Consider the following 18,289-nt stretch of genomic DNA (forward strand, 5'->3'; position numbering starts at 1 on the left):
GGTTCAGCCTGAATGTTTGAAGTATCATATTTTCAATTTTGTATAGGGCAATTGTGTAACACTTTAAACTCTATACCTAATGTCATAAGGCAGTAGTTTTCATATTTTAACATAGGTAAGAATCACCCAGAGAATTTTTTTAAATGCATACTTGTGGGCCCCATTCCCAAGCATTCTGAATCAGTAAGTCTGGGCTAGAGTTCAAGAATCTGTATTTGTATAATTTCCCAAGTGATTCTGATAAAGGTGGTTCATGAAATATACTTTGAGAAACATGCCATGGGGTTTGAAATCTCACCAAGAGATTTTTAATTTTTTTTTTTTTTTCTAACTTATAGCAAGTAGAAACAAACAAATCACAGCTCAACCTGGCAATGGCAAATCATGACATCCCGCCAGATGCTGTGCCGGACAAGAAATTATGCAGACTCCCACCATTAGACACCAGTTCCCTCATAGGGGTCTTTGTGGAGTATATCATCTCTCCCAGTCAATTCTACATCCGGATCTATAGCAGGGATTCGTCAGAGTTACTCGAAGACATGATGATTGAAATGCGGTAGGAGTCTATTGTTTTCAATGTGTTTTTCACATATCTCTTTTTTTGTTTTGTTTAACTTTTTTTTTTTTTAAATACTTTTAAGTTCTAGGGTACATGTGCACAACATGCAGGTTTGTTACATATATATACATGAACCATGTTGGTGTGTTGCACCCAGTAACTCGTCATTTACATTAGGTATATCTCCTAATGCTATCCCTCCCGCCTCCCCACAATAGGCCCCGGTGTGTGATGTTCCCCTTCCTGTGTCCAAGTGATCTCGTTGTTCAGTTCCCACCTATGAGTGAGAACATGCGGCATTTGGTTTTCTGTTCTTGCGATAGTTTGCTGAGAATGATGGTTTCCAGCTGCATCCATGTCCCTACAGAGGACACGAACTCATCCTTTTTTATGGCTGCACAGTATTCCATGGTGTATATGTGCCACATTTTCTTAATCCAGTCTGTCACTGATGGACATTTGGGTTGATTCCAAGTCTTTGCTATTGTGAATAGTGTCGCAATAAACATATGTGTGCATGTGTCTTTATAGCAGCATGACTTATAATCCATTGGGTATATCCCCAGTAGTGGGATGGCTGGGTCGAATGGTATTACTAGTTCTAGATCACATACCTCTTAAATCAACAGTTCTCAAACTGTTTGGTTTCAGGACTCTTTAAAGACCCAAGAGAGCTTTTGTTTATCAGTATTTATTGTATAGAAATTAAAACTGTGAAATTTTAATATTAAAATAATTCTCGTGTTAATATAAATAACATTTTTATGAAAATAACTTTTTATTTAAAAATTTAGAAGGGTGGCATTGTTTTATACTTTTGTAGATCTCTTTAATATCTGGCTTAATAGAAGAAAGTTGATTTTTCATATTTGCTTCTGCATTTAATCTGTTGAGATATGTTGTTTTGGTTGAAGTATCTGAAGACATCTGGCCTCACACCAACGTTTAGTCTGGGAAAAAGTATTTTAATAGCTTTTTCAGAAAATTGTGAATATTCTTTTTTGATAGTATGCTAAAACTTGAGAAATGGTCGTTTCTCAAATGTTGCTTGGAATTTGAACTTTTTGTACTCTATTATGTTAAACCACATTGGTCTGCCTTTACAATTTGAATGAATCTAAGACTGGCTGTGTAATTGCTGGCCCTGGTGCAAAATTAAAATGCAGGGCTCCCTGTTTGAAAGTTACTGATTTCAAGATGGCAACAGCAGAATATTAAAGCAAGCACAAAACTGCTTCTAAGCATGGATTCAAACACTCCCTGAATGGGTCATACAACTTTATAATATCATGTATTGGTCATTTGGAAAATAACTAGTTTGCTGAATTATGCGGATCTTCCAAATGTTGACACATTTCATTATGCAGTATAAAAATATCACATTAATATCATCACTGATCTCATAAGAAAAGTATTTAGCATTGGGAAGCTGTCAAGCTCACAGTGGTGGATGCAACATTTCCAAAATCCTTTTACTCGAAAGTTTGATTTTTATCATTGACAACGTGTACTGTGAGTTGTTTTCCTTGAAGTGACAAGCTTGCTTCATTGTTGAAAAATGTGTGTCAAAAACCCAAGTCTGCTTTCTAGTGGTTCTTTAAAGCAAAAATGATATGAAAGAAATGGCTCGTTCATATTCCAGGTAAAAATCACGTTTGTGGACTACACTTTGAGAACTACTAACTTACATTATCTCTTTTCTCTACTAAAAACTGTCCTTTGTTAGCAAACACCGTGTAAATGTGGACATTTTCAACCACTTTAGATTTATTCATGAACAACGTCTGATTTATATATTGTTGTTATAGAAGAATAATTTATTTCATTTTATTTTGTATCTCAAAAAACATTCCATGTTTTAAACTTGACAACAGTATGTATTCTTCTACTCAAGGACACCTGGCATAATGTAAATCGCATAATCACATAGTAAAAATATATATTCCATTCCAGTATGCCTATGGGACGTTTGTACATGTTTTAAAAGCACACTTACTGGCTCTGTGATCTTGAAGTTACTTTACTTCTCTGGGCCTAGTTGTCTTATCTCCAAAATGAGATAATAATAGTACCTACTTCACAGAGTTCTAAAAATTAAAGTACTTGGAGCATAGCCCAAATATTGGTGGCTATTATTATTAATACTATAGACTGGGTATAGTGTGGTTCATGCCTGTAAACTTGGCACTTTGGGAAGCCAAGGTGGGAGGATTGCTTGAGCCCAGAAGTTCTGGGCAACATAGTGAGACCCTGTATCTACAAAACAAATTTAAAAATTAGCTGGGCATGATGGTGCATGCCTGTAGTCCCAGCTCCCCAGGGGTCGAGGCTGCAGTGAGTAATAATTGTGCTACTGCACTCCAGCCTGGGCAACAGAGTGAGACCCTGTCTGGAAAAAAAAAATACTGTAACTACTGTGTGCTTGGTGTCAGAATGTTGAGGCACTTACACTACAAGGATAAGTAAGACATGGTCCTTTGCCTTTGTGAATACCATGGTTGGCTTAAGAAGATGGGAGATACATGGGATATTGTAAAAGGAAGTCATTCTTCCTGGGCAAGTTTGGGGAAAGCTTCACAAAGAGATAATTGAGCTAGGCCTCAAAAACAAGAATTTGCCAGTCAAGGAGGTTATGAGTGGGTATAATCAGGTCCAGTCACTGGAACCAAGGCCAACATTAACAAAGGAGTAAGTAGCGTGCCTTGGGAACAGCAATAAGGAAGTGATGTTAGCACCAGGTGAGGTTGCAGGAGTCAGGAAGTGGGAGACAGTGACTGGATGTGATGCTGCAAGACTAAGAAAAAGCTAGATTCTGAATACTATGGGAAGATGTTTTATCTTATTCTGTAGACAGTGGGGAAGCACTGATGGTTTTAAGAAAGCCATTGGAGTGAAGGGACGAAGATCTATTAGTGGATTAGTCTTGATGAGAGTGAGACTAGAAAGGAAGAAATAAATTAGGAAAATGAAAATTGCCAGGTGACGAGAAGAATAAGGGAAGGAGATGATGAAAACTGTTTGCTCTAGAGACTGTATAGGTTTGAGCTGGGTTGAAAACTTATTAGTAGAGGTTTACCTGTGGTGTCTCTAAGTTGACCATGAGAGTCATTGGCAATGTTGAATAGATGGTATGAGTTAGGATTAGGTTTAGCCACTGTTAGATATAACTTTATCATAGTAGCTTAAAGAAGGTAAAAGTTTATTTCTTCTTCCCATAATAGTCCAAATATACACAATACATTCTGATATGATAGCTCTGTGGTGGGAGGGGGATGCAGGTGTAGAATCTTGCTGCTCCAGAATAGTGTGTTGTCCCTGTTCACGTGGTCTTGGGTGTGGCTGACCACTACCACCACCCAGTCCTCCTGCCAGTTAGTGGGGAGGGGAAAATTAAGTGGGGGGATGGGAGAGATACCTGTTTTATTAAAAGACACAACTCAGAATTTTCATTCTTGAAGCTGTAGGTAAAATACACATTAAATGTACTCATTTTAACTATGTACACTTTTTCTCATATCCCATTGGCCAAAATTTTGTATTCACATAGCCACAGCTAGATGCAGGAGAGCTTGGGAAACCTGAATGACCATTTACTCAATTAAATGGTGGGAGAATCTATTACTAGAGAAAAGAGAAAGATGAGAATGGGTATTGAGGAACAAGTAGCATGTCTTCCATATAGTTGGAAATATTCCAGTTTTGAAGTGCAGAAAGGATACAGGGTCTTCTAGAGATAGATTGAGAATTAACAATTGATCAGTAGTATGGTATAAGACATGAAAATGGATGAGACAGTATATAGCAAGAACAATAGCTAATATTTGAGTGCTTACTATATGTGTACACTATCTTAAACTTTCAGATGTTTTAACACATGTTTTATTTTTATCATCCCCATCCTGAACAAGGAAACTGAAGCACAGAAAGATTGTCACACAACTGGTAAACGAGGGAGTCAGGATTTGGACCCAGGTTATTGGTTCCTAAGCTTATATTATGTTATACTTCCTAAAGATAAGACCCCAGTGAACCTCAACATTTAAGGCAATACAGAGCCAATAAAAAAATAACTGTTGACAAAGAAGTAGAGAATTGTGTCTTAGAAACTAGGAAGGGGTTTGAAACAGGACAGGGTAACGCTGCAGCAAGATCATGTGTATTGAAGGCTGAAGAGAGAGGCTGCTGGATTTGGGAGCCATCAAGTTATTAATGTCTTAAAACTAATTTATCCTAGGAAGTACTGGGGAATGAAGTTGGGGTACATTCTATCCAGCAGAGAATGTGAGAGCAGAAAATGAATATGTAAGTTTCTCTTTGAAGAAGTTTGTTGATGAAGAGATGGGACTCAGATAAGAAACAACAGTTAGTTAGTATTAATGAGCATTAACAATTTGACAAAGTCAAAATTTTTTTCTTTGCTTTTGGCCAAGACTTTCTGGCTTGATAACATTGATAAAAATTATCTTTAATTTTTTCTTCCCCTATGGATTTCTCTGTATTATGGAATTCCACAGGCGCTGTTATTCTAATCAGCTGGTTTCTGATCGATATGTCATGCCAGAATGTTTTATTCAGCCGGGACATCTCTGTTGTGTGAGGATTTCTGAGGATAAGTGGTGGTATCGGGTCATTATCCATCGAGTCCTTGGGAAACAGGAAGTTGAAGTGTTCTACCCAGACTTTGGAAATATTGGAATTGTTCAGAAGTCCTCCCTGAGGTTCCTCAAGTGAGTTGAATTGAATTAGAACAATGGATGAATTAAATTTTGAATCACAGTGTTGAAGCTCTGTGGGGTTGGGATCTCTGTTTTCTCTTGCCTTCCTCCCTTCCCTTCCTTCTTTCTTCTTAGTGCATATTTGACAACTGGGTCATTTCGTTTCACAGATGGATTGTAACTCTTGTGTTGTCTTTTACATGACACTGAATTTTGAATGTATGATGAGACTACGTTTTAGTCTCTTATTAAGAAAGTGATTCTTTGGGTCATGCTAAGAGGTGCATTTAAATAGCAGGAAGATTTACCTTATATATTTGATTATCTATTGCAGGTGCTGCTACACAAAGCTTCCAGCTCAGGCTATCCCTTGTTCTTTGGCTTGGGTGAGACCAGTAGAGGTATGTTTGCTTGTCTCCCATTTAATCAGCAAACACTTGAGTGCCTATTATGTGCCACGAACGGTTTTACATGCTCAGGATATAAAGATAAAACACAGAACCAGCCCTCAAAGAAGTCAGTGTATATAGTATGGAAGACAGACATGTAGACAGAAATTGTTATGCCATATAAAATTTGCTATAGGAGAGGTTTCAAGAATGTATGATAGAGGTGCAAAAGGAAGATTGCTTGTTTCGGTCCAAGGTAATCAGGGAGGCATTTGAGTGGCACTTTGAAGGAAGATTAGGAAGATAACTGGATGAAAAAAGAAAGGCATTCCAAGCAAAGGGAGAGTAGCATGAAACATCTCAAATGGGAGAAATTTTAAGTAGTTCTGTTTGGCTACAGAATATAGGATGAGCTAATGTGGGTGCATGGTAGAAAATGTCAAAGAAATAAGAGCCTAATGTGAAACCCACGTTCAGAAGTCTGAACATTGTCATCCTTTAGAGGCTGGGGAGCAACTAAAGGTTGTAAATAGGAAACTGCCACCGACAGATAACATGTTTTCAAGATAATTTTCTAGCAACATTTTGGCAGAGGTTTGAGGTGGAATGGAGCAGGAGTCATTTTCATGTATGTAGGTGCATTTCTGTAGTTATAATTATCTTATGTACCTAACTTTGTATTTTTCCTTCAGAACTCTTACTAGCACATATCTACACATTTATTATGCCGTATTTGTCTGCTTAATCTATCAGTTGCTCACATATAAATGGATTTTTAAAATATTTTTTACCTGAAAAATTCTGTAAAGAAGAAAGAGAAACTCACTTCTGTAATCCCAGCACTTCTGGAGGCCGAGGCAGGTGGATCTCCTGAGGTCAGGAGTTCAAGACCAGCCTAGCCAACATGGTGAAACCTTATCTCCACTAAAAATACAAAAAGCCGGGCATGGTGGTGGGTGCCTGTAATCTTAGCTACTCTGGAGGCTGAGACGGGATAATTGCTTGAACCCAGGAGGTGGAGGTTGCAGTGGGCCGAGATTGTGCCGCTGCGCTCCAGCCAGGGCAACAAAGAGCGAAACTCCGTCTCAAAAAAAAAAGAAAGAAAAAGAAAAAAAATTACCTGTAATTCCACCACTCAAACATACATAGTTTAGAAATTTGGTATATGTTTCTTCCAGTTTATTTTATTGGATGTTGGGAGCGAGGGGATTTTTGTATGGTTTTCAGCATATTTAAAATAGTAATCATAATATTTTGTATTCTGCTCTTTTGTTTAGCATTATAGCGTAAGTACTTTTATATGTTAAGTTCTCAATTTTATTGGATTCATAGTATAATCTGTTAGGTAAATGTGCATCATAGCCTGCTTAACCATTATTGTTTGATATTCAAACTGCTTTTAATTTTTGACTATTAGAAACAATGTATGCAAAATATGTTTTTTGATGGAAGCTTGTATTCAAGGTTGTTTTCTTGGTTGCATTTTATTCCCGAATAAGTTTCTTTTTACTATTTTGCCATCAGGAAGCACAGGATTAAATTTGTGACTCAGTTGTAGCCAGTGTTCATTACTTTCATGTCAGTCAGATAGCTTCCATTTTTTGTTCTCTTCTTTTTTCTTTTTTCCTTTCTTTCTTTTTTTTTTTTTTTTGGAGGCGGAGTCTCCCTTCATTGCCCGGGCTGGAGTGCAGTGGCACAATCTTGGCTCACTGCAACCTCCGCCTCCCTGGTTCAAGCAATTCTCCTGCCTCAGCCTCCTGAGTAACTGAGATTATAGGCGTGCGCCACTATGCCTGGCTAATTTTTTTATTTTTGTAGAGATGGGGTTTCACGATGTTGTCCAGGCTGGTCTTTAACTCCTGGCCTCAAGTGATCCGCCCCCCTCGGCCTCCCAAAGTGCTGGGATTACAGGCGTGAGCCACCCCGTCCGGCCCTCCTTTCTTCCTTTCTAAACTCCTTTTGGCCTTAGGGCTTTTGCATATTCTAATAACTGGAATAGCTTATTCACAGTAATCTCATGGTTGTCCTTCTTGTCATTCAAATTTAAGTCCAAAAGTTATTTCCTCAAAAAGGACTTCTTTGACCTGACAATTAAAAATGCACACTTCACTTCAGTTGTTCGTTGTCACCTTGTTTTATCTTCATAATGCTTTATCACCATCTGATATTGTCCTTGTGAGCCCCTGAAATTAGGGAAATTGTCTTGTTCACCACTGAATCTCCAGTGCCCAGAGCAATGGCTTTGTGTATGGTAAATGCTCAATAACTAGGTTTTTTCTTTTTTTTTTTTTGAGACGGAGTCTTGCTCTGTCGCCCAGGCTGGAGTGCAGTGGCCGGATCTCAGCTCACTGCAAGCTCCGCCTCCCGGGTTCATGCCATTCTCCTGCCTCAGCCTCCTGAGTAGCTGGGACTACAGGCGCCCGCCACCACGCCCGGCTAGTTTTTTGTATTTTTTAGTAGAGACGGGGTTTCACCGTGTTAGCCAGGATGGTCTCGATCTCCTGACCTCATGATCCGCCCGTCTCGGCCTCCCAAAGTGCTGGGATTACAGGCTTGAGCCACCGCGCCCGGCCAGTAACTAGGTTTTTAACTAAATGAATCTGTCTCACTTTATTTCTGTGTCTTTTTTTCTGATTTAAAAAATAATGAATGCATTTGGTAATAGCATAATAGCAACAGACTATTATGCCCATTAGCAAAATCAGAAGCAGGGAAAAAAGCAGAAGTAAAATGGCAATGGGACTTTTCAAGCTTCTTTTCTGAGAATCTGCAGTCTTACTGTCTTAAAGAATTATGAGACATTGTTTGGAAATAGCAGAACAGCTGGAAGTTAGGGTGGAAATACTTGAAAGTAGGGAACCACAGAATGGATGAGTTCCCAAATCATTACATATGATCTGCCCAAATCCTTGGGTGACTACTGAACTGTCTTAAGTGCTGGGGGGAACTCAGTAGCCTGGTGAAAAATCAACAGTTGGCATTTGAGGTGACTGAACAGAGATTTCTGTTGCTACAGACTGCAGAAGAGACAGTTTAGAGTTTGGGTCCAGACAGTTTTAACTGCCAGTTAAAACAAATCACTCTTGAGCATAACAGAATCCAGAAGCTCTAAAACATATTGATAATGTTTGCTATTCAACTAAAAATCACTAGACATGAAAAAAACAAAAAACAAAAACAGGAAAATGTGACATACACTCAAGGAAAAAAGTAGTTGGTAGAAACCGACATTGAGATGTCCCAGACATTGCAGTTAGAAGACAAAGACTTTAAAGCAGCTATTATGAGTATGTTCAAGGACTGAGAGATTTACTCATCATTAAGGAACAGAGAAGGAATTTCTGCATTAAGAAACTATTTAAAATAAATGGAAATTCTGGAGTTGTAAAGTGAAATAAATGAAAAGTTTCTGCATAGGCTTAATAGCAGATTGGAGACAATGGAGGAATCTATGAATTTTAAAAACAGATCAAAAGAAATTATCCAATATGAAGAAGAGCATAAAAAATAATTAAAATGAAAATGGACAGAGACTTGGTCTCTGGTTCAATATCAGCTACCCCAACAGGGATGTAATTGGAGTCCCAGAAAGAGAGTTGAGAGAGAGAGTAGGATGGAAAAAAGAAAGGCCAAAAATTTCCACAGTGTGGTGAAAGAGGTCAACATTCAGATCCAAGAATATCAACAAACTCCAAGCAGAATAAATACAAAGAAAACCATACCTAGGCACATCATAATCAAACTGCTGGAATCTAAAGCGAAAGGAGAAAATCCTGAAAGCAACGAGAAGGGGGAAAATTCAGGAAACAATAATATAAATAATAACTAACTGCCCATTGAAAGGAACAACATTGAAATCTGAAAGAGAAAAAGAAGTCAAGGTGGAATTCTGTATCTAGTGAAAATATCTATCAAAATGAAGAAATGGAGACATTTTCAAAAAGTAAAAACTGAGCTCGTCACTAGCAGTCTTGAACAACAAGAAATACTGAAGGAAGTTCTTCCAGTTCTGAAGTGAAGTGAAACCAAATGGTAATGCAGATCTACAGGAAAGAATGACGATTATGGAAAATGGTTAATATGTGGGCAAATATGAAAAACTGTTATTTTTAATTTTATTCTCTGAATTTCTTTAAAAGACATAGAACTTTCAAACTAAATTGATAATACTGTATGTTGGAGTTTATAGCATATGTTGATGTAATATATATTTATCCCAAAAGTCTTAGTGCAGTTTAAGCTGTAATAACTATAGAAGTATAAAGGCTACAAATCATGAAATTACTCAAAAGTTTAATTTTTAACCTAATATATACTTGTTTATATGTAATACTCATTTTGTAAATTTTGAGTAATTTTTTAATCTTAATATTTTGTTGCAACTTTTACCATCCCAACAAAAATTGAAATGTAATATTTATAGTAGACTTTTCATTTTTTATTCCTTCTTTTTTGATGTCATTTAAATTTTGTTTTTGGCATAAACTGTTCATAATTTTTTTTATCCTTTTTGATGTTGACATCTGTAGTGATATGTCCTTTTACATTCCAAATATGTATTTGTATCTTTTTTAAGGATCTAAAGAGACAGGTATTTGCCATTTTGAATAGTTTTTTCAAAGAACCAAGTTTGGCTTTCTTGTTTCTATTATAAACATTTGTTTTCTATTTTGTTTATTTCTGTCTTATTTTTACTGTTTCCTTAATTCTGCTTTCTTTGGGTTTATTTTGCTGTTCTTTCCCTAACTTCTGGATGTGCAAGCTTAGGTTATTTCTAGCCTTTAGGTGGATCTCATAAGTTTTACTGTGTAGTAGTTTTATTATTGTTCAGTTAAAAATATTTTCTAATTTATATTTTGCTTTCTTGTTTGATTCATGGATTATTTAGAAGTTTCTCAGTTTATAAACATTTTTCTAATTTGTCCTTTTGTAGTTGATTTCTAGTTTAAATACACTGTGGTCAGAGATCATCCTCTGGATAGTATCAGCCCTTTAAATAGGAGGCTGCTAGATGGTCCAGTATAGTGTCACTTTTGGTAAATGGTTGTGTCTTCTTTAAAAGTGTATATTCTGCAGTTGTTGAGTGTAAGATTTTATATATGTCCATAAGGTCAACTTTATTGTGTGAAACTCTTACTCGTTCCGATTTTTCTGTATTGCTTTTCTGTAATTATTGAAAGAAGTGTGGCTTTTGTCTGTGATTATTCTTTTGTGTATTTCTTCCTATAGTTCAGTCAGTTTTTCTTTTGTATACAATTGAGGCTATATTATTAGGTACATATACAGTACCAAAATTGTTATATCTTCCTGGCAGACCAAATGTTTTATCATTATGAAGTTAACCTCTTTTATTTCTACTAATGCAAAAAAAAAAAAAAAAAAAAACGTATTTTGTCTGATGTTAATATAACTATCATTTTCTATTTAATATTATCCTGGTTTGTTTTTAAACTATCATTCTACTTTCAACCCTTCTGTATCTTTATATTTAGATATGTCTTTTATGAACTATATAGTTGTATTTTTTTTAATCCAGCCTAATACTTTTTGTCTTTCACCCAGAATGTTTAGACTGATTACATTTATTGTAATAATTGAAATATCTGGGTTTAACTCTTACACTTTATTTTGTGTATACTATATAGTCTACCTATTCTTTTTCTCACCATGCATGCCTTATTTTGAAGAGATTTTTAAAATAATTCACTAAGAAATACACTATTATTTTAATAATTACTCTAGGAAATACAATATCCATAACAATGCAAGGATATTAGAGCACTTTAACTCCTTTACCCTCCTCTTCTGACCTTTTTGTTGTGTAATGTTATCATTTTTAACCCCTCAAGAAATTGCATAAAATAATGTCAATTTAGATTTAATTATATATTTCTCTGCTCTTCATTCTTCAGTCAAACCCTTTGTTGGGACCTGTTCTCCTTCGTTTGAACTGTGTATTCTTAGGATTTTATTTAATGAGGGTCAGCTGATAGCAAAGTTGTATTTTTCCGAAAATACCATTTATTTTCCACTTATTATAGAAACATGTATTTACTAAGTATAGAATTCTAGGTTAGCAGTTAGTATCTTTAGCACATTGAAGATACCATTACTGGCTTCTGGTTTCCCTTATCATTTTCTGAGAAGTCAGCTGTCAGTTTAATAGATTTTCTCCTTTGAAGGTAGTGTCCTTTCTGTCTCTAGGTGTTTTTAAAATTTTCTATTAGTTGCTCATGTTCTTCAGTATTAATGTGATGTGTTTATGTGTGAATTTATTATTTATGCTACTTTATGGTTCATCAGACTTCATTTGTGTTTTGTTACTTTTTTTCATCTTGCAAATTCCCAACCATTATCTCTTCAATTACTGCCTATTTCCCATATTTATATTTGTATTCTTCTTATTTCTGCTGCTTTTTTTCTGGGACCATAATTAAAAGTGTTAAAACTTCTTAGTTTTTCTTCCATTTCTCTTAACCTTTCTATCATATTTTACATCTGTCTTTCCATGCTGCATTCTGGGAAATTTTTTCCAAAATACCTCACCCTTCACCAATTTACTCTTTAATTATATCTGATCTGTTATTGAATTAACCTATGAGGTTTTTAATTTTGGTTATCATGTTTTTACCTTCTAAAACTTCTTAGTTCTGCTAGATCAATTTTTATAGATTGCTAATTTCTGCAGAAGCTTTCAAGCTGAACTGGTTTTTGTTTGGGTTGTTTTGGCTTTAAGCATAGTAAGTTTAGTTGTTTTATAATTTGTCTAGAAGTTAAAATATCTAAAATTGAGGATTTGTTACATTGTTTCTGTTCTTTTTTGAGTCATTGTTTCTTTGTATGTTTTATCTTTGCCTGTGTACTGCTCATTGTCTTTGAAAAATTAACCAGAAGAATGATTGAATAATAAAGAGGTTGCCTACCTCCAGAAAGGATTTACATGTGCTTCTGCCAGATATTTAGAAATATTACCAGTCTGGGACCATGTTAATTTAAATTAACAACTTGAGCATGTGTAAACCACCCTGGTAATGTGAAAATTGAGCTGCAAATCCATGTGAAGGATAATTTATTTTCTTCCTCCCTTACCCTGAGAGTGTATCTCCTTAGGGACTCAGTTTAATGAAGGAAAGTTCTCCTGTAAACTCCCCACCATGGGTGCACCCTGGCTTTGATGTCTGTCCCTTTTGACCTGTTAGACCGTCTGGTGGGTCACGCCTGTAATCCTAGAACTTTGGGAGGCTGAGGCAGGTGGATCACCTGAGGTCAGGAGCTCGAGACCAGTCTGGCCAACATGGTGAAACCCTGTCTCTACTAAAAATACAAAAATCAGCTGGGTGTGGTGGCATGCACCTGTAATCCCAGCTACTCAGGAGACTGAGGCAGGAGAATTGCTTGAACCCGAGAGGTAGAGGTCGCAGTGAGCCGAGATCGCGCCTTTGCACTACAGCCTGGGTGACAGAGCAAGACTGTCTCAAAAAAAAAAAAAAAGAAAAAAACCAAAGTTCAGATTACCTGGATAAGCAGGTTCCCTTAAGACAAAAGTAGTTCTGATTTTCCCTTCAGTTTTGGCCTGATAATTTGTTCAAGCTTGTCAGTTCTTTGATGCCTTCTGGATATATTTCATAATTCTTTTACCTAGAATTTTTAGTTGTTTTCTATGGGAGGGTTGGGCTAATAATCTAACTCACAATTTCTGAAAATGGAAGTTGCACATTGCATAATTATTTAAATTTTTTCAGTAATTGCATTTTTTATCATTTTTCCTTTATTCTGACTTTTCTCATCCCCAAATAATATATATCCTCCTATGTGTTATTCCAGTACTTTTATGGTTTTATTTCCACTTCAGTCTCTAGTTCATCAGAATTCATTGTTGTATATGGTTATTATAATTCATGTTTAGATCTATCACCTGAATCCAATATCTTGATCATATTTCAGGAACACTGGACATCGAAAGCTATTTTGCAGTTCCAGAAGTTGTGCGGTTTGAAGCCATTAGTGGGGGTAGTGGATGAATATGTAGATGGAATCCTTAACATTTTTTTGTGTGACACATCCTCAAACGAAGATATCTATTTCCATCATGTCTTGAGAACAGAGGGCCATGCTATTGTATGCCGAGAAAATATCTCTTCTAAGGTGGAGCAGTCTGGATGTATTTTGTAATATATTTTGTTTAATTTCACGTCAAGGTATAAGATAATTTAATAAAGAAGTTTATTTGGTTTATTCTTTAACCAATTAGAGATATCCACGAGATTCCTGGCTTTTTAATGCAGAGCACTCTTAATTTTCAGATGACCACAGAAAAACTGCATTTGACTAATTGTCCTTTGAAATGGGAATACTTTTATTTTAAATAATTAATTTAAAAAGTAGTTATCTGGCCAGGCATGGTGGCTCATGCCTGTAATCCCAGCTACTTGGGAGGCTGAGGCAGAGAATTGCTTGAACCCGGGAGGTGGAGGTTGCAGTGAGCCAAGATGGTGCCACTGCACTCCAGCCTGGGCAACAGAGCGAGACTCTGTCTCAAATAATAATAATAATAATAATAATAATAATAATAATAATAATAATAATAATAATAATATAAAAAGTAGTTATCTGAAGTTGTCCTAGAGAAGAATATCACTCCTATTTTGCAATTATTGATAGCATCTATTTCACTGTTACGTTGATAATTTTTGTAACTAGCAAAAACTGTCAATAATGGAGACATTTTAAACTGTTAAAATTTGGAAGATAGGCTGGGCGTGGTGGCTTACACCTGTAATTCCGGTACTTTGGGAGGCCAAGGTGGGTGGATCAGGAGGTCAGGAGATCAAGACCATCCTGGCTAACAGTGAAACCCCGTCTCCACTAAAAATACAAAAAATTAGCCAGGCATGGTGACACGCGCCTGTAGTCCCAGCTACTTAGGAAGCTGAGGCAGGAGAATCACTCAAACCTGGGAGGCAGAGGTTGCAGTGAGCTGAGATCACACCACCGCACTCCACCCTGGGCAACAGAGTGAGACTCCATCTCAAAAAGAAAAAATAATAAATAAAATAAAATTCTGAAGATAATATACTTCCATAGTATTTGAAAGTTATTAAGTGCTTTCTCACTCTTTTTCTGTTGGTCATGTAAATTAAACCATCCCTTTTCTTTTTTTAATCTTAGGGTTTCAGTGAGCTCAACCCTTTAGCTTTATACACGAAATCCAGTGGAGGGCCAGAGGACATTGTCTTGACAGAACTGGGTTATCCTTCCCAGCAGCACTGTTTTAATGAAGACCGAAAGGTAAGTCCACAGTCAAAAGAGAGTGAGTTACATATCCTGGTAAGAGATTTTTGCAAATAGTATTATAATTCTTTTTATTACTGTAATCCTCATTTTTTTAGATGAAGAAACCAAGGCTTTCCAAATTTTGGGGAGTTTGGAAATTTTGCACAGTGATCTGAACAATTTGTCTCTTTATTTGCTGGCTTAAACATTTGCTTCAGTCATGCTTCTTCCTGAACAATTGCTCTTATATACTAAATTCCATTGCTGCCTTTGTGCAGTTGTGACTTCACTACGCTGACTCTGAATGCTATTCTTCTTCCCTCTGCAGTACACAGGTTCTTCTGGTATTCTCATTTCTTACTTTCCCTATAAACTTTCAGCAACTCCTCCCTTCACAGTAATATTAGTATTATAATATTATTATGTATTTTTTCCAGCCCACAGTAATAAGAACAACAGCATTATTTATTGAACTTGTACCACATGGCAGGCACTGTTAAAAGCATTCACGTGTTAACTAATTTAATCTTTACAGCAACTTAACAGGTTTGTACTTTCATATCTTCATTATAAAGACAGCTTGTACATCTCTAATGCACAAACCCAAAACCTGAAATGCTTCAAAATCTCAAAATTTTTGAGTCCTGACATGATACCACAACTGGAAAGTTCCACACCTAAACTTGTATAACAGGTTGCAGTCAAAATGCAGCCAAACTGTTTCATGTACGAAATTATTTAAAGTATTATATAAAATTACCTTCAAGCTATGCATATAATGTATATATGAAACATAAATGAATTCCACGTTAGACTTGGGTGTTATCCCCAGGATATCTCATGTATATGCAAATGTTTCAAAATCCAAAATTATCCAAAATCTGAAACACTTTTTGTCCCAAGCATTTTGGATAAGGGATACTCAATGTGTCAAAGGCAAGTGAAGCATATGGTGAGGACTTAATGTTTCTTGAACAAATAAACCATGTTCTCCAAGTCTTATATTCCTCACAACAACAGATACTGGGCTAAGAATACAGGATGTGTTTTAATTTGAGGGCCAAAAATGTTTTGTTTTATTGATACAATGTCTCTTTATTTTCTTTGAATAAAATGTAAAAATATTATTTTGTTTAATGTGTTTTATATATCTGACTTTTAAAATAAAATTATAGAGATGGTTTTTTGAGTAGACATTTACTAATTATTAGAAAAGATAAAGGCCATTTTGACTACTGGGAGATTACCTATTATGAAAATTATGTACCGATGTTTCCTACTGCATGTTCAAAACAATATAAAGATTTTTAGATTTCTAGTTAATGTTAAAATTAATGAAGCTTGTATGCCCGTAACACTTTCCAAAGCCTGAATTTTTCTTAGTCATTATTACTGGATTAGGAGAATTCTGTTTCTTCATTCTTAAATAGTAAATTGAATTCAACCTTTAATGTTTTTAGAATATCCTATCACTCTGTTGGTGTCTTCAAATAATCATAGTTTTATTCTGGAAATGAAATAAGAACCATCTTTTCTGCAAAAGAGAAAGGGCTTAAAACTCTACTATTCCACCCTAGTCTGTACTTTGACATATTAAGACTCCCATATGCTACACACACACCTACACCTCTACACCCAGTTCCTTGTGAATTCCTACTCATCTTTTAGGTGTTATCTTCTTCATTGCATCTTCTCAGATGTCCTCTTCTATCAGTCATATTTTGGTCATATCTTTGTGATGGCTGGACTTGGAAGACTGATTCTAGGTCTTTCCACAATATTTTTTAGTTCCTTTAGAGCCAGAATCTGTTGCATTCATCTTTGTATTCACAGAGCTGTCTTGTAGACATTTCATAATAAAGACTCAATAAATGTTCGTTGGCTGGAACTAGTATAGCAGGATGGGAAGACCTAGGATCATGGATAAAGCTATAAAATAATGTAGCATTTTTGTGAACCGTAGCAAAAACTTCCCCCCAAAATGTATTGGCATGTAGATTTTGGAAACAGCGTTAATATTGAAAATAAAGGAATTCTCTTTCATATCTACTAGCAAGATATTAATGATGAAAAGTGTTTAAGTCATCTTAAATCTGAGTCAAAGGAGCCATTAAAGGATTCTGAATTTGATTCTTTGAAAACCTGTAATAAGAGCTTTGAAGAAGATCCAAAGTGGTCCAACCCAGAGCCGAGTGATCTGAAGGAAGAAAATGAGGTAGGAGAAGGAAAGATAGTCTTTGAATATGTAATTAATATAATACACTGAATTCATAAGTGAAGAGGATGGGAATAAACTCTCTTTAAACCCCATTGCTTTTAGTATTACAAATTCTTGGTCCAAGTGCGATGGTTCACACCTGTAATCCCAGCACTTTGGGAGGCTGAGGCAGGCAGATCACTTGAGGTCAGGAGTTCGAGACCAGCATGGTCAACACGATGAAACCCTGTCTCTACAAAATGTACCAAAAAAAATTAGCCAGCCATGATGGCATGTGCCTGTAATCCCAGCTACTCAGGAGGCTGGGGCTTGAGAATGCTTGAACCTGGGAGGTGGAGGTGGCAGTGAGCTGAGATCGTGCCACTGCACTCCAGCCTGGGTGATAGAGTGAGACTGTGCCTCAAAAAAGTAAATAAATAAAATAAATAAATAAATTTGTTTGTAGTAACCAATACCAAAGTTGTAGCAACATAACCTTGATCATAAAAAAGGTATCTAGCTTTGATATGTTAGTTAATATCCTGTGACTTGGGGTGGTCTTCAAGAATTATACAGTGGCTAGAAACTAGTATCAAGAAATTATATCTTGAAAAACCCATTGGGAAAAATATTTACAACTTTTTTGGAGGATGTATTTTTATTTTAATCAAATGTTCATGTATACAAAACTTAGGATCCCCCATGACTCCTTCCCCTGTATTTCCTATTTTCCAGAGCAACCATGTTTATCTCTTTTAGCTGCTTTTGGAATTTACTTCTGTTTCTTTCATTAAATAACATCCTCATGTTGTTATTTCCTGATTTTTCAGTTTTAAGTGTCTGTGGATTTGCCACAATGAAAGATGAGGGCTTAGTTCTCTTTCATTGCCTTACCACCACCACACACAAACATAATGTTTTTGTCCCTTCCCCCTACCATGTTATTGATATAGTATGTCAAACTTTCCATCAGATCACCATTCAATATTTATATTACTGTGACTATGTAAATGCTCTTCACGGCTTGGCCAAGTATTATAGTACACTATTACACCTTTTTCTTCCCTTGTATAACTTTTTTTTCATGTTAATGTTTCTTTCCTTTTATAATAAATTAACACATAGTAAAATTGACTCTTTTGGTGTACTGTTC

At 36.0% G+C, this 18,289-nt stretch overlaps 1 protein-coding gene across 6 annotated transcripts in view; it reads left to right on the top strand.

Moving 5' to 3' along the window:
- TDRD5 (tudor domain containing 5) overlaps positions 1–18,289 on the top strand; it is a 91,521-nt gene that overhangs the window by 40,769 nt on the left and 32,463 nt on the right. For 4 of the 6 annotated variants that reach the window (XM_023194259.2, XM_023194258.2, XM_023194257.3 and 1 more), the window contains 5 exons: positions 339–559; positions 5,077–5,289; positions 5,612–5,678; positions 13,611–13,811; positions 14,835–14,993. In XM_023194259.2, coding sequence (XP_023050027.1) covers positions 339–559; positions 5,077–5,289; positions 5,612–5,678; positions 13,611–13,811; positions 14,835–14,993 — 861 coding nt within the window. Of the gene's footprint in view, positions 1–338; positions 560–5,076; positions 5,290–5,611; positions 5,679–13,610; positions 13,812–14,834; positions 14,994–16,992; positions 17,155–18,289 lie in introns of all 6 variants that reach the window. The other 2 variants (XM_023194255.3, XM_023194256.3) reach the window with 1 other exon arrangement.

This window comes from Piliocolobus tephrosceles, chromosome 1, assembly GCF_002776525.5.
Source record: "Piliocolobus tephrosceles isolate RC106 chromosome 1, ASM277652v3, whole genome shotgun sequence".
Taxonomy (NCBI): domain Eukaryota; kingdom Metazoa; phylum Chordata; class Mammalia; order Primates; family Cercopithecidae; genus Piliocolobus; species Piliocolobus tephrosceles.